The sequence below is a fragment of the Scardinius erythrophthalmus genome, assembly GCF_964197995.2.
Source record: "Scardinius erythrophthalmus genome assembly, chromosome: 19".
NCBI lineage: Eukaryota > Metazoa > Chordata > Actinopteri > Cypriniformes > Leuciscidae > Scardinius > Scardinius erythrophthalmus.
In genome coordinates this window covers 22411129-22427240 of record NC_138239.1, presented here as the reverse complement: position 1 = coordinate 22427240, position 16112 = coordinate 22411129, and the positions used below count along the sequence as shown (strand labels likewise).

The 16112-nt window shown below is 37.0% G+C and overlaps 1 protein-coding gene across 1 annotated transcript in view; it reads right to left on the bottom strand.

Annotated features, from left to right (window-relative positions):
* Positions 1–16112, bottom strand: part of nrxn3a (neurexin 3a) — a gene marked incomplete at its 3' end in the record, with an annotated part of 287852 nt that overhangs the window by 224027 nt on the left and 47713 nt on the right. Inside the window, exons 6-7 of the mRNA XM_081347500.1 lie at positions 5223–5524; positions 2849–3010 (exon numbers count right to left, since the gene is read on the bottom strand). Of these exons, the coding sequence (XP_081203626.1) occupies positions 2849–3010; positions 5223–5524 (464 nt within the window). The remainder of the gene's footprint in view (positions 1–2848; positions 3011–5222; positions 5525–16112) is intronic.

Here is a 16112-nt window from a genome sequence, read left to right as displayed (position 1 = left end):
AAAGACGGCTGACACTGTGTACATTCTGTGAGTGAGATCCCTCCCTCTATGGGTGGGTTGAAAACATGCGGAACAGCGCCATCTACTGGCTGTAGTCTTTAGCCTCTGGCCAGAAAATCCTCCGATGACGCAAAATGACGATTTTTGCGTCATCGGAGGATTTTTTCCAGACAAAAAATACATAAATCTCTTGTCTCAGGGGGATATGAGGGTGGAAAGCATGGTAATTTGAAAATACTACAGGTTTTCTACTAATACAAAGCTTAATGCTAAATCCTGAAGTATCCCTTTAAGATCATGTCATTTGGGTCAAACCCCATATGTTTGAGCGGGCACACGACACATGATCCATGCTGACTATACCATTATCAGTTTCCAAATCAAATGTGAGGTTTTAACAAGTTGAGAAATGTATAAAAAAAAATCACCCTTAGGCTCATACTGTGAGAAAGAGTGTGAAGAGGAGGAGGTATCTATCATTATGGCCACCACTCTTGGGTGGGAATTTCTGATATCTCGTCTTGAGCAGATCTTAGCATCCAATTCACTGATCTAACACAGCAGTGTTACACCGTGTCCTAACTACACGCGACGCCACGACACACGATAAAAGTTATCTTTTAGATGTTAATCAGAGTTTTTGTCCGACCCAGCCGCGACAATGACACGCAACGATTCTATTTTAAAAAAGGTTTCTATTTTTCTGCGACGTCGCGGCTGGAACAACAAACACAAAGTGTGGCACTGATAATCTCAGGTACTGTTTATGTGCTTTATTTAATGTTAAAAGTGTGTAATGTGACTTTGAATATCATTTAGTGCTCTCAGCTTTGTAGCTGTAAAAGCAACAATGGATAATTCGCCTCAGATCTTGAAATTAAACAAATGGAAACAAGAACATTCAAACTGTGAACAAACAAGTGTATTATTTGACAAAGATTGTTTTAGTAACTCAGTAGCCTATGTATTTGAATACTGTTTAAATGGTGTAATATTTGTGAATTTGATTATGTAGTCTACTTATCCATTTTCTTGCGATTGCCGTCAAGATTACTCTCTGGTGCTGTGCACTTCACGCTGTTCTGATTGGCTGAAGTGTAGGTTTTGATTGATTTTTACCAAGGGGGCAGGGTTTCATAAAATATTGAAGCTTCCCCGGGCGCCACCATTGATTAGCGGACCATCACCTGCTGTTAGCATTCCATTGACTCCCATTCATTTTGGCATCACTTTGACAGCGAATAACTTTACATTTGAGGCGTTTAAAGACTCCATTTGTCCATTATTTATTTCTAAAGAAACACGAAAATGTATAAAAGGCTCCATTACCTTGTATCTTACGTTATGGCCCCGTAGATGCAGTTTTTGTAAAAATAGGCTAACTATTGCGTCATAACCACGCGACTCTCTGTCGCACAGTAGAGAGATTACCGTATGGACAGGAGGAGAAGCTCGCGGGCAGTCGGGGGGACGTGGAGGCAAAATGACAAAATAATTAATCAGAATACTTAGCAAAAGTTTATCCTGCTCCTAGCTCATGGACACCTCCTACTCACGCTCCCCGTCTCTGCAAGTTTCGGAAGGGAATGATTCAGATTGCACAGCTACTAGAAGACAGAAGGGTTGCTCACGTCACATCAACGTCGTCAAGCTCAGTTTGAGTCTGCGCAGTACGCTCGACCATCAGGGAGTGAGAGCTTCTAATTGACTTCACTTTTCTCCGTTGAAACCTATGGGCCTACCTATTTTTACGCATCTCGCAGTTGCGTCGCGTCTAGCGTGGACAGACAAATTATTTGTCGGGTCTGGTTAGGACACGGTGTTATGTAAGCATTTGCGATATCGCAGCACATATGAGACTGATTACTGTAATCTCTGACAAGGGTAGCAGTTATTTCAAAACTCAGCACTGTAAAGAGCGAATTAAATTAGTTTTTTCCGCAAACGCTGATATTACAGGCCTTTAGCCCTGTGATAGGAGGGCCAGTCTGAGATGGAAATGTCAGTGAAAGCTTCATTAAAGGTAATAATTATCATTAGAGTTTAATAATACAATTAAAATGGTTTACAGTATTTGTTATCATTGACAAAATTAATAAACCTTTCAACAATTAAAACTTTCATCAGTAATTTAGTTACAAAGTTTAACACTGCATTACTGTACGCATGTATGTACTGTATGTATACAGTAGTCAACGTTTGAAGTGGATTAAAAAAGTTCAAAGTTGTACTAAGACAAGAACGGGTATTGTTCAAAATTCATGTATAACTTTGATGAAAGGTTTTGATCCACTTCAAATGTTGACTCCTGTGTATAGATATCTTTATAATTTAAAACCCAATGGTCCTACAAACAGGATTCATTATCTTTAAGCAAAATATAACTCTTTGTGAGATTCGCCCTATAGAGTCAGCTTGTGGGAACATTTTAATTTTGCATTGATAGATGTCTTCATGCCCAATTGTTCACTAGAATCTCTTTGGGGTTCACTTTTTCAGTATGATACATATCATTATGCAAAGTCTCATCTCATCCAATCACCTTAGCCTCTTCTCTGGCCTCTAGAACTTTAATCAAATGATTCACCACAATTGAAAAGTCAAATTAAATATGCCTGAAACAATTTCGCGTCAGGGCAAGAAACGTATAACTCCAGCGAATTTCATTAGAGAAACACACCACGGGTTATGATGTCTGCTCAATCCTTTTCACAAGCTAAGCTGTACTGAATCTATTATTCTGCTCGGATGGTATATTCAAACATGTTCCCTCTCAGCCCAGACAAGGAAATGGTGATATGATGCATGTAGATGAAAGAGCGGGAAGGGGTTTGTCCAGACCACCTACCTCTTTCAGGCAACCCATAAAATTGTTGCTGACAGGCGACCCAGGTAAGTCCGCTGTGCTTGGACTTCCTCCAACGTAGAAGAAATCGTCCGATCCCAGCATGGTGTAGTCCTCCTGTGTATAGCCTGTTGTGGTCAAGATGCCATCCACAGATATCGTCACCTGATTGAAAGGAACGACAAAAGGGGAGGAAAAAATTCCATTCATGAACATCATGGCTGTGACGGCCATTCTACCAAGGAATAGGTTAGCTTCGGTCTTGCTGGTTGCTGTTTGTCTTTGATTGTGCACCAAACACCTGCACGTCAAGATTTGAGTAGGCCGTTCTTGTCTAGTATTCGTAGACATACAAAGGACAGGTAAAGAAAATATTTTGCCGGCATATTTTCTTTATCTTTGATGGTGTTAGAAATGGTTTTCTGGTTTGGGAACCAGACTACAGACAAATTGCTTGTGCTTGTTTTTAGGTTCAAATTCTGTGCACACTGGGTTAGTTGACACTTACATAGATGCATGCTTCCAAAATGAGCTAATACTACCACAAATGAGCATGCAACACAGAGGTCAGATGGTATTTTACTAATAAAATGTGAATAGTGAGGTATACAACCACTGCAAACATTAAAGCATGCATCTTTTTCAAGCCGAGACGACATGCAAAGGGAAGCAGCACATATGAGACCAAAGCAAAAGCAATGAGGGGTAATGAGGGAGGACGCAGGAAGTCATGACCTTCAACACAATACAGACAGGACAGGACACTGGGCAGATGGTGGGTTGCTCAGACAAGAGTTGTGGTGTTAGTAACACAAGGACTGATCCAGCATGAACGGGTCGGTGCGGCATGCGCAAACAACTGGAATCAACTGTCAGAGCTCCAGTGCTGTAGTAGCTTTTTATTATTTTGTTTTTATGCTGTTGTTTTCATCACTTTTTTGTTTAGGAAAGCTTCTGCCAGTTTTCTTATAGTATTTGATAAAAAAAAAGCGATTTAGAAAAAAAAGCGTAAAAAAAAAGGGTCGTAGAGGAAGTTCAAAGAAAGAAAGATGGAAAATGACGGTAAAGCTGTGGTGAAAAATGGAATGAGGAGATTTGAAATAAAAAAGAAGGAAATCCCCGAAATACAAACCCCAGTCTGTTTTTTATTTTATTCATGATGCCATGAAACCCCAAAAAAGAGAAAGAGGGCCAAGGAAACACACGGTAAACCCAAAAAAAGGACAATGAGAATGATATCTACCAGACAATGTAGTTTGTTTACCATAGCGTGTCCAATACCTGAATGCTTTGAGAAAAGGGGAAGAAAGGAAATTATACAATGTAAAAAAGGGTTGTTAATAAAATGAAACTCGAATGAAGTCATGATGAGTTGCACATTAGTGTAGGTTCTGGTTAGTAAATTAAAGAATCTAGTCAATGGTTCATGAGTGGTTAGTCTGGGTTCTGAACAAATGTTATCCATAGACAAAAAGTATATGAGTGAGAGTAAGAATAGGTGGAAAAGAAAAAGAAATATAACGGATTCTCCAGAGTCTGTGGCATATCACTTTTTTTCTTTAATTGCACTTAATGCACATACTCACTGAAGCAAATACTTAAAAAGCCATTCAGAATACAGTATTTTTCAGCAATAATGCTCCGTATTTTTCTTTGTCAAAACAAATCTAGCTTAAATTTTTAGGCTCCTTCTTATGTAATGTGTCATAACGTGTTGTTATCTGCTATAACCGTGAATAGTGACCTCTATCTAGCTGGCTCTTTGTTGTGATTCATATGGTTTTTGGCTTTCCGCAGGCAATTGTATAAGGTAATTCTAATGCATGTTCTTGGCGTGATAGTAAAACAGCTATTAAACAAAGCAAAGCAAAAAAAAATAAAAAATGTCACAGTCCTTGTGGATCAGAGCTGAAATAGCTTGTGCTTGTGGGCACTCACACCTCCACATGCCCACGCAAAAAGCGACATCTTTTCACTCCTTAGGGGCAAAACCACCCTAAATATTTACATATTTTAAAATGCAGTGCCGGAGTGATTTAACAGTTCACAAAGATTGGCTGTGGGTAAATGGAACGGTTGAGGTTGGTTGGAGCCTCTCCCCGCTGCCCTGATAAGACAGACTATTTGAAGAAGTGAGGTGAATATCTAGAGGGGTGAGAGAGACAGCCTCTTAAAGCCATCACACCACTGATAGCTTCAGACAGAGGTAACTGCCTGAGGAAGCAAAACACGAGGCAAGGTAGAAGAACTCAGAGAAGAAATAGTTGCATTAGCATCTCGAAGAAATTAAAGTAACCAAAAGTGCTAACTCAAACATACAGTAGCATTTAACTCTGATTTGAATTTTAGCATAAACTGTCTGAGGTTTTAGCATTACCTGTCTGAGGTTGCGTGTGACTTTCACATCATGCCAGGCATTGTCGTTGAATTTGCCATTGACAGGCTCGACAATGGCCTCGAAAGCTCCCGAACCCAAGTTGATGACCAACGATACAGCTCCGTCTTTTAGGGCCAGGTTGACGTAGTCTGCTGACTTGCCGGTGTGGAGGATAAGGCCATTTCTTTGCCAGGTCTTGAAGGACAACGTGATCTCGTCACTGCTACTCTGGATGGGGTTCTGAGACAAATCGTAGCAGAAGTACTCGGAACCTCGGAAAGTGGCCACGTTCTCTTCTCGCGCTAAAAGAGAGGAAATAAATGGTGTTAGAGCTTCTTGAAACAAAACAAACCCAAAGATATGAGCTATGGAAGTTTTCCAAGATTGACCACTGAGGAAGAGCAATTAAGTTCAGGCCAGATGAAACAAAATGAGACTAGATGATGCATAGCAAAATAAGGCACTGTGGGCAGCAGAAAACACAAAGACACTGTGCATTTAAAGCCATAAATCTGATGAGATCATCAGTGACATTATTTCTCTAGTTGAAGTATATATGCACTAATGTTCAGTGTTTGTGTAGCACATCTGAATAATAATTACGAAAGCTGTAGTGTCCTCCAATCCATCAAGATCAACTTCTCAAACTATGACAATATCCCTGATCAATAAGATCCTCCTTAGATTAAACAGAAGCTGCATCTGAAGTGGCATTTACACAGACTATTAAATCACAATATTATCATAAACAGTGCATATCGCACACTCCTATTTTAAAAATACAATGAAATGCAACATTAAACATAGGGTTTCCTAATAACATTCTTTAAAGTCAACATTATAATGGGAGGTTAGCCATTTTACAGCAGTAAGGTGACATTTCAAAGTTTTATTCAACAAGAAAAAATATAGGGTGTGACTTGAATTTATTTATGATTTGATAGCATAGAGAAAAATGGTCTCTATATTGCAGGTGGTTAAAGGGGAAAAATCAGCTAAACAGTCATTTCAGAGGTAGAAGATGAAAGATTACGGGTACAAACTTCTTTGATATGTTCTGAATTATGTGTTGAAAAAGTAAAAGAGGAATTTTGATATCAAGTTGACTTTAAATTAAGTTTTAGTGATTGCATGCTAAGTTCACATTGGTCATTGGAATTCAGATCAGATAATCTACTGCATCCACATTTATGGAAATAAATTCACTCCTAGTCCCTGTGGTCCCCAGTCCATTAATCACCAAGCTATGGTGGTGTGGCTTAGAGCAGGCAAAAATACACATATCTAATGGAAAGTTCCCCCAAACCAACACTGGACATCATTTACATCAGGCAGCCAGAAAAGGACCTCAGCACTAATGGCATCATTGATTTATCAGTGCTTCACTTGGGCCGCCGTGGAGTCGATATATTCTCTGGCTAAATGTTGACAAAACACTCACACATCCAAGTCTATGCTCCACCTCAGCGATCAGCATTAGTGGATGTATGTGTTTTAACTGACCGAGTAAAGACATCTTGACCTGTTTTGGACTGGACCTAAGGGAGCATGAGCGGACTGCAGGGTTGCTGAGCAGGTTTTTCTCATCATGGCTGGTGCTGGTGCCCAGCTGTGATACACTTCACATGTTAATAAGCTCATGGTTAAGAATGGGGCAAACTGACTGACAGTGGAACATATTAAAAGCACATGGGACCCTGATGCAGCTGGTGAACACCAAAAAACAGCCCTTCTGTGCAGTCAGAGAGATGATTCAAATTATATCGCTCATCACAAGGCTGAAAGAAACAGATTAATGGAAGATGACTGAATGGATAGTGGGAAAGAGTTTTGTCCAGCAGGAGAGGGTGGTGCCTTATCCATGTGTCAAAAACTGTCAGTTAGACGTACTTGGATACTCATTGAGCAAAACGCACACTGCTGAAGAGATTCTCAAGTCCATTAATATTTGACTAGGCTGTAACAAAAAGAGCTTAATATTTAGCCTGTGGAGATTACTGGACTGTGCCAAACAGGCTCAAGGAGTTTCTCTAGAACAGATACAAATATACACAATATATAAATGTTATATAGATGCAATATAAATAACTGTTTTAATAGCATTTTTTTTTATCATAATGAATTATATTAACAAAAATAATAGGCTATATAATATGTATTAATTATGTAAAAATAAAATATTTTATTAAAAATTTGATATATATATAATTTATTAATTTAAATTAAGTATATCAATGTGTGTTTGCATACATGATAATATGAATTAAAATACACAATTAAAATATGCATTTTATATTTTAAACATACATATAACACACACACACACACACACATACACACATATATGTATATATATATATATATATATATATATATATGCATATATTAGGTGGTATCATTTTCAAATCATGTTTCAAGTGCATGGATCTTACTGCAGCTCTGTTTAGGATATATATCAAATAAAGTGAATATTTCACCTGCATTGCTGTGTCTTACTGCAAACACCTGCACATAACTGCTAAATCTCAACATCGTAAGTAAGCAACTTAGATCACCTGCTCGAAACAGAAAGCAAAAGGTTCCAGTCTGCTGAACAGGGCTCAGTGTTTTCCTAGAAGCACATGGGTGTTATTGTGCGCTACATGCTGGCATAGAAGCCTGGTGCCAACACCTCAACAGATGCATTATTACTCCCCAGAGCATGGCTACCGTTAACAGCGTGATTCTGAGAGAGCGGGCCCTCATTTAGCTCCTCGACACCTTATCTGCCTCCTCCTGACTGACTCAAGCGGTAACCGCATCCCTGAGGTCCTGCCATGCCATTAAAGTGCCAGGAGAGAGTACTGATCAATTATTAATTAAACAGAGTGTTGTTTTTACTAAAGACACCGCTCCACATTACTGCCAGATGTTCCCCCGTACAATCACCTTAAGATCTGAATACTTAATAAGAGTTGCTGATATGATGTGGAATAGTACAGAGAGTGGAACGGAAGATGTGAAGGATACATGAGGGTCAGTAAGGGGAAAAGAAAGAGGAAAAAACATGGACATTAGGGCTGTGAATCAATTTAATATATTAATGTTTTTTATATATAAAGTAACCAAAAGTGCTAAACTTTTTTATCTTATGCTCACCAAGGCTGCATTCATTTGATCAAAAATACAGTAAAGCCTGTAATATTGTGAAATATTGTTACAATTTAAATAATTGTTTTCTGTTTTAATATATTTTAAAATGTCATATATTCATGCGATGGGAAAGCAATTTTTCAGCATCATTACTCCAGTCTTCAGTGTCACATGATCCTTCAGAAATCATTCTAAATTCTGATTTGGTGCTCAATAAACATTTCTTCTTATTTACAATGTTGAAATGCAGACTATAGTCATTTAAACTTACATTTAAAGGGCATCAGCCAGATTACTGTTTTTTTGTTTATCATAAAATATGATAAATCTTATAACTAGTGGCTACATTATTGGCATTCATTATTTTGTACATGTGAACCAGTCCATATATAAAAAAAAAAAAATAAACTATTTAATTCCAAGCCCTAATATACATATAAGGAACGACCAGAAGTGACAGAATGAGAAAAATCTCATTGCCAGATATTTGGCAAACAGAATAAAGTGATTTGCTTCCACAAGAGAATAAAGTTTCCAATATGTTAGTAAGGAAAAGTTTACACTGTGAGGATCATAATTAAATTGTAAGGATAATAAGAAGACATATTGTTGGCCATGTACCATACTGGTGATCAATACTAGCCTTGCAGAAAAACCCAACTGAGATTAAAATTATTGAATGCCATTTATTCATTCCTTTATATTTGTTTTTAGACTTTCTCCTCTATGTTTCCATCCTATAATCTAGACCTATAATAACAGAATACTGTGAACAAAAACCCGGGTACAGAAGCACATTCCCCCACAGAAGCACATTCTGTCTCGCCACAGCACTCCTTTCAAAACAAAACCTTATCTGTATAGATTTTTAATGAAAATCCCCATGAGGGGCAAAGGTACTTAATCTCCTCTATAATGGAGAATGCGACAGAAAGGAGGTTATGGGCTGTGTGCGAGATAGTAAACCTGCTGAATTATGAAACCTTAATGAAAACATCATTATTAGTCAAATCAGCACCAGGGACAGAGATTGTTATCGAATCATAATTGCAATGGTCCGCTAACGCTTTTTCCCTTCACTACACAGAGACGGATGGTGGTGGTACGGTCAGAGACGTTCTCATGCGTAAAGGTGTCAGAGGCCCAGGAGTGGAGAAAAGTACTGTCGTTAGAGAAGCCATTAAATCCAGCATGCTTTGGGGAGGAGACCATTACAGGTAAGAGCTCTCAACCTGTCAATCACATGTGAGAGGATGCAGGCAACTTTCTGACCAATTGGCCTCTCAACTCCTAAGAACAAAACTGCCGTTTGCCACATAGTGCCCTCCACAGAAATACAGTATCCCATGAAAGACACAGATGGAAATGATAACAAATGTATCAAAGGTGCTAAGATTAATGGTATTAATAATAATAATAATAATATGTTTATTTTTTATAGCGCCTATCAGAAAACTCAAGGTCGCTATACAATAAAGTACGATAAACATGACATAGAAATGATACAAATAAACTGAGATGGATGACATATTAGATAGAGGTACATATACATAAAAATCAGATCAGTCAGGAGTCAGGGAAACAAGTAGCAAAAAGATATGTTTTAAGGTGGGTTTTGAAGTCGTGTAATGATGAAAGGTCGGGGATGTGTTGGGGAATAGAATTCCAAAGAGTTGGAGCAGCGGTGCAAAAAGCCCTTCCACCAAACGATGATAGTTTGTGCCTACGGATCGTCAACAGACCGGTATCGGAAGATCCAAGTGTGAGAACTGGGGAGTAGGTATGGATGAGATCAGAAATATAGTTGGGGGCCAGACCATGGAGTGCTTTGAATGTGATAAGGAGTATCTTGTATTGAATACGAAAGCGAACGGGTAGCCAATGATATTCAGAAATGGACGTACTGTAAGCGCGCGATATTACGAAGGTGAAAGAAGGCAGACTTAGTGAGAGAGGAGATGTGTGGAAGGAAGGAAAGAGAGGAATCAAAGATTATACCAAGGTTTTTGACAGTGGTGGAAGGTTGAACCAAAACTCCAGCAATATTAACCTTGTTGATAATTATATAATAATATATATTATATATAATATCTAAAGGGATAGTTAAACCAAAGATGAAAATTCTATCATCATTTACTCATGCCGTTCATGTCGTTGCAATGCATTTAAAACATTTCGAAATGTGACATTTTCAAGAAACTGAATATACAGTTTGGAATAAAGTACAACAAGACTTGTGCATCAGGATTTGACTAGTTTGTGAGAAGTTAGAGAAAATCAGGAAAAAATGAGAAACATTTTGTTGAAAGATTTGATAAAACCTTTTTTTTTTTCCACAGACGAATCAGCACAACTAGATCAGGGATGTTCGAAGAATTTTATATTAAAAATGTTGGTATTTAAAGGTCATAAATTGCTTAAGCAAAAAAGGATTGCCACACCTACATTTTTGCCCACATTGAGTGAAAAAATAACATAAAAAAAATCAGACTTTAATTCAATGTGTTACTTGCTAATTCTTTGCAATTAACTGTGAAATTTACAAGCAATTTTGGAGATAAATTGTTTCTACACCTATTTTTTCAGTGCATTAGACACATTTGAAATGAAAATGAACAAAAATAAAAAACTGAAAACAATACAAAAATCTGAAGTTAGTCAAGTCAAAGTCAAATTGAAGTCAAATCTGAAGTATATGTGATACATTTTTGCATTGTCTGGTCTATAGAATGAGCGGATTTTTGATTAACTGTTTTGCTTTAAAACACTATAAGTAAGAAAGATGTTCGTTCTAGCATTAAGCCTTTAAAGTGATCAAAACATGAAAACATTGCAATAGAGTACATAATTAGAGCTAATCAATCTCCCTAAATCTATTTCTCTCTCTCTCTCTTCATCTGTCAACTGAGGGCAGTGTTAAGGCTAATCTATCCCTGCAGATCCAGAGGGAGCTTCCAGACAGTGCAGCCCGAGCATCCGTCATGCAGCGGTGATGGAGGAAATCAATAAAGAAGGAAGGAGAAACAGGGCCCATCTCCCCTGGCCTGGCCTAGAGAGACCCTGGTGTCCAGGCCAAACTACCGTCACAGACAGTTGCTGACTCACCAGCCTCTTGCAACCCTATATTACAACCTCCGATTGTCAACTCACACCAAACCCACCCACTTCCTTCACATTACACTTATACTGTTCACTCCCTTTGATCAAGTTTACATATTACTCATATTTCATATATTTATAGATTATTATTTTAAGAACCTATTAATCCAGCTTTCAGTTTTATTTGTGCTGCTTATTTTTTGTAGAAACAAAGAAACAGCATTTATTTTAAATAGATTTTTTTATTAACATTATAATGTCTGTTCTGTCATGCATCCTTGCTGAATAAAAGTATGTATTTAATAATCTATATTTTTTATATATACAATATTAAATTAATACCTACCAACTAGATTTTAATGAATCAAATGGTTTTGGACTGAATTATAACTAATCAAACAATGGCAAGGCATAATTTGACAATCAGTTAAATTGATATTAATTTAATTGCAGTAAAAAAATAATAATAATTGTGAAGGATTTTTTTTTAATCAATCATAACTAACGTTCCTCTTTCTTGCAGGATTAACATGCTTTTTTGAAAACTAAACGTCTCCCCAACACTTGGCCGAAGTGTGTCTGAATATGTGCTTGAATACAAAAAGAGGAAACCAAACTAGATGCTGTCTGAATATAACAAGAGAGCTGGACAGTTAATAACTCAAACACTTTTAATTTAGTGTTTATATTTTATTCTATTGATATTTAGTTGTGTCCAATATGTTGCATTGTTTTCTAAACCAATATATCCCGCTACTTTAGTGATTATGAAAAAAATATTTATATATTACATGGGAAACAAGCTTCTAACTAAAAACCTACATTTGGTCCCAAACTAGAAATTTCCTTGATAACTACCTAATTTCACTGAACATTTGCTGAGAAAGACAAAAAAATATATGTTAGAGGTTCAGAAGGCCTGAAATAAGAGTTTCAGACCCTATTTCGTATACTTTTTTCCTGAAAAGTGCAGTTTGCTGATCTAAGTGTGTGAGAGAACATTCTAGGAGAGACCTGCCGCAGTCCATGTTCAGCTTCAATGGCTCGCTCCTCCCTTTTGCAGCTTTTAGCTGCTACTATTAGCTTTCTCCCTCTTTTTCTCCATCTCTCTCTTGGCCTGTCTGCCTCCCCACTGGTGTCTGGGTGCCAGTCTGCCTGTCACAACCACCGTGTAGAAGAATTAACCTTTAGATGCAGAGTGATACAATGTGATAATATTTGTCATTGCTTACAGTGATTACAACAGAAAAAGAAAATCCTAACAAAAACACACTCCACAAAAAAAAAAAAAAAAATGTTTTGCTTGTCTTGACCCTTCAGACGAATGTGTTATGTTAAAGTAGATGTACAGTAAAACAGGATTTGTCACCAGGCCACAAAGCTCACCAGTGATTGTAAAGACCAGAGCAGATGTACAGCTGGTCATGTCAAAAGTGATCGAAAGAATGATGCAATGTTATGATTATGGTATATGGAGGAAGTGTGTGTGATGGTGCCTTATTGTGGGAGTGTGACGAGCCTAGCTAGGACAGGAGTGGGAGTGAAATCAGCAGGGAGTTCTGGACTCGGATCAGGTGCAAGAAGGCAGGAATTCCAGATCGGACCATCTGTTGGTCTTTCTCAGAGCAAGCACACATGCAATTATAAGTTCTGAAAGACATTATGCTCACAAGTCTTACGAAAGATACATGAAAGACTACACTCTAAAAAAAGATGGTTCTTTAAAAGTTCTTTACATGTAGTAACAGTATTTAGAACCGTATCGTCCTGAAGAACCCTTTATATGCTGATTTATGATAAAGAATATGCAAAGCCAACTCATTACTGATTTTCTGGAGCTCAGACTGTCAACATACTCTCAACAGGTAAATAATTTCTATCTTAAAATGTCAACAAAATATAAGTAACAATCATTTCCTAACAATTATGTTTTTTTTTCTCTCTTTTTAGTTTAACGAACATGCAAGTGTGAGCAGCTCTGTTCAGTTTAGGATACTCATCTTCTCTTCTCCACAATGTAAGTAACAGAGATATGGAATTTATGATCCATATTGTTTGATTTTTTTTTTTTTTCAATTATGACTAAACATACCCAGACTCAAAAAACATTAAAGCTATCCCATAACTTTATATCACTTTTTCCTTTTAACATAAAGGGCACATACTTTTGCTAATTCTGGCCTTCGTGAAAATAATTGATTTTACATAATCAAATGGAGGAAGAGACACAATGTAACTCTAAACTCAATTGTGTATTTCAGATGCTGTCCCATACCATAACCTCATCATCTGCAGAGAGAAACTGCCACTCAGAATACACACATAATGAAGGACATCATAGGGGGATTGTGAAGATATTTCACTGGAACTCGGTCTTCATTACATCTATATCCTGTTCAGAGTCAATTGTCATTTATTAATGTATTCAGCTAACAACTGTTAGTAGAGCACTGTCATTTTTGCTACAATCTGCCATGTCAATAAAAAATAAAAGTACCTAATTGACACAACATGCTGTTTTTTTTAAAATGTAAAACCCAAATAGAGGCAACAAGATATAGGCTAATAAGACCAGGCAGATAAAGGACTAAAAAACAATATTAATAAATAATATATAAAAATAATATTAATATTATGAAGATTAATGAAAATAAACATTGTTGAAAAGGTTATTTTTAACACCATTAAGGTCCTATATATCACTTTCAAAGCATGGTTCTTTATGGAACTTTAATATAAAAAGGGTTCTACTTAGCACCAAAAATGGTTCTGCTATTGTTAACAACAAGCCGAAGAACCAACAATTTGGTACTGTTTAGAACCATTTTCTTAAGAGTGTAGTTCACCTAAAGTGAAAATTCTTCCATCATTTACTCACCATCATGTCGTTCCAAACTCTTTTGGCCTTTTTGATCATCTTCGGAACACAAATTAAAATATTTGAATGAAATCTGAGAGATTTCTGTCCCTCCATTGACAGTCCACGGAACTACCACTTTGACACTTCAAAAAGGTCATAAAGAGATTTAATCCATATGAATTGAGCGGTTTAGTACAAATTTTCTGAAGAGACTCAATCTCTTAATATGATGAACAGATTGAATTAAGGCTTTTATTCACATAAACATTCATCAACGCACACATCAGATATGGTAAACTGAAGCTCAAGCATGCTTGCTGGACGTGCGAGAACCAATGAGGTTCATTCTCGTGTGTTATGCAACTCGTTTGAGCTTCTGCAAAAACCAATGAGGTTTGTACGGTTGAGCTTCAGTTTATGCTTGCTGATCAATGTAACGTATATGTGAATAAAAGCCTAAATTGAATCTGTTCATTATATAAAGCTATTGAGTCTCTTCCGAAAAGTTAGAGTAAACAGCTCGATTCATATGGATTAGTTTAACGATCTCTTTATAAACCTCTCGAAGTGTCAAAGTGGTAGTTGCGTGGACTGTCAAATGGAGGGACAGAAATCTCTCAGATTTCATTTAAAATATCTTAATTTGTTCATCAAAAATTAACAAAAGTCTTACGGGTTTGGTACAACATGAGGGTGAACAATTGATGAAAATCTTTTTGATTTTTGGGTAACCCTTAAACTCTTTCACCCATTTATATACACATATCCAGTATAATGCATTAAAACACACAATCAGCATCAAATTCATCATGAAGCTGTTATCCGCAGCTCTGGCTTGAGCATTTTCTTTCAAATCTGGTGGCATGAGATCTTTTGAAACACAAGAGTGGCAGATTAAACTAACTTTCCCAAACCAGCAAAGCCTTTCCTCCATGAGAAATGAAAAGATAACAGTATACAATCTAGTCTGTTAAAGGCCATGTTCTATCAGCCCATCTGTCAGCGATGAGAGTATTATCTCCTCTACTATCTCGTTTTAGTGCAGAAAAAGTGAAACTACATGCAGATCAGCTCTTGAAATGACAAGCATTTCTGCTCCCCATTCCATTGAAATTGTTATTCCGCTTTTGAAAAGCTTCGGGATACTGTTTAAGCATTTGCTTTCACAATCCAGGGAAAGCAATTTCATACCCAGCTAATTTAAATTTGCCAGCTCTTTTTGATCTCTGGCATTAAATGTATTTCATTAATTTTTTCTCATATTTTCAATTACAGGTATGACGCTCTAGGATTGAGGGACCATCTGAAAAAGAAGAAGAAGAAGAAGAAGAAGAAGAAGAAGAAGAAGAAGAAGAAGAAGAAGAAGAAGAAGAAGAAGAAGAAGAAGAAGAAGAAGAAGAAGAAGAAGAAGAAGAAGAAGAAGAAGAAGAAGAAGAAGAAGAAGAAGAAGAAGAAGAAGAAGAAGAAGAAGAAGAAGAAGAAGCAGAGGTCAGAGGACACCATAAACTGGTATTTTGCACTCACTGTGGAGTTATTTATCTGTTATTATTCAGGATACCAATATGCTTTTAAGAGCACAACGGTGGGAAAACAGTTATTACCTATACTCTTAAAAAATACAGGTTACAAAGAAGAAGGCTCTACCAGTCCAACAGCAGTAAAGGTATTCATTGATCGTGTTTTTCAAGCAACAGTTTGTATTGTCATCACATCAGAAAAAAATAACCATGTTTTATAGTTGATGTGAAGCCATTAAGGGTTCATAGTTTCCTGAAATAAAGTTACTTCTGTAATCCAGA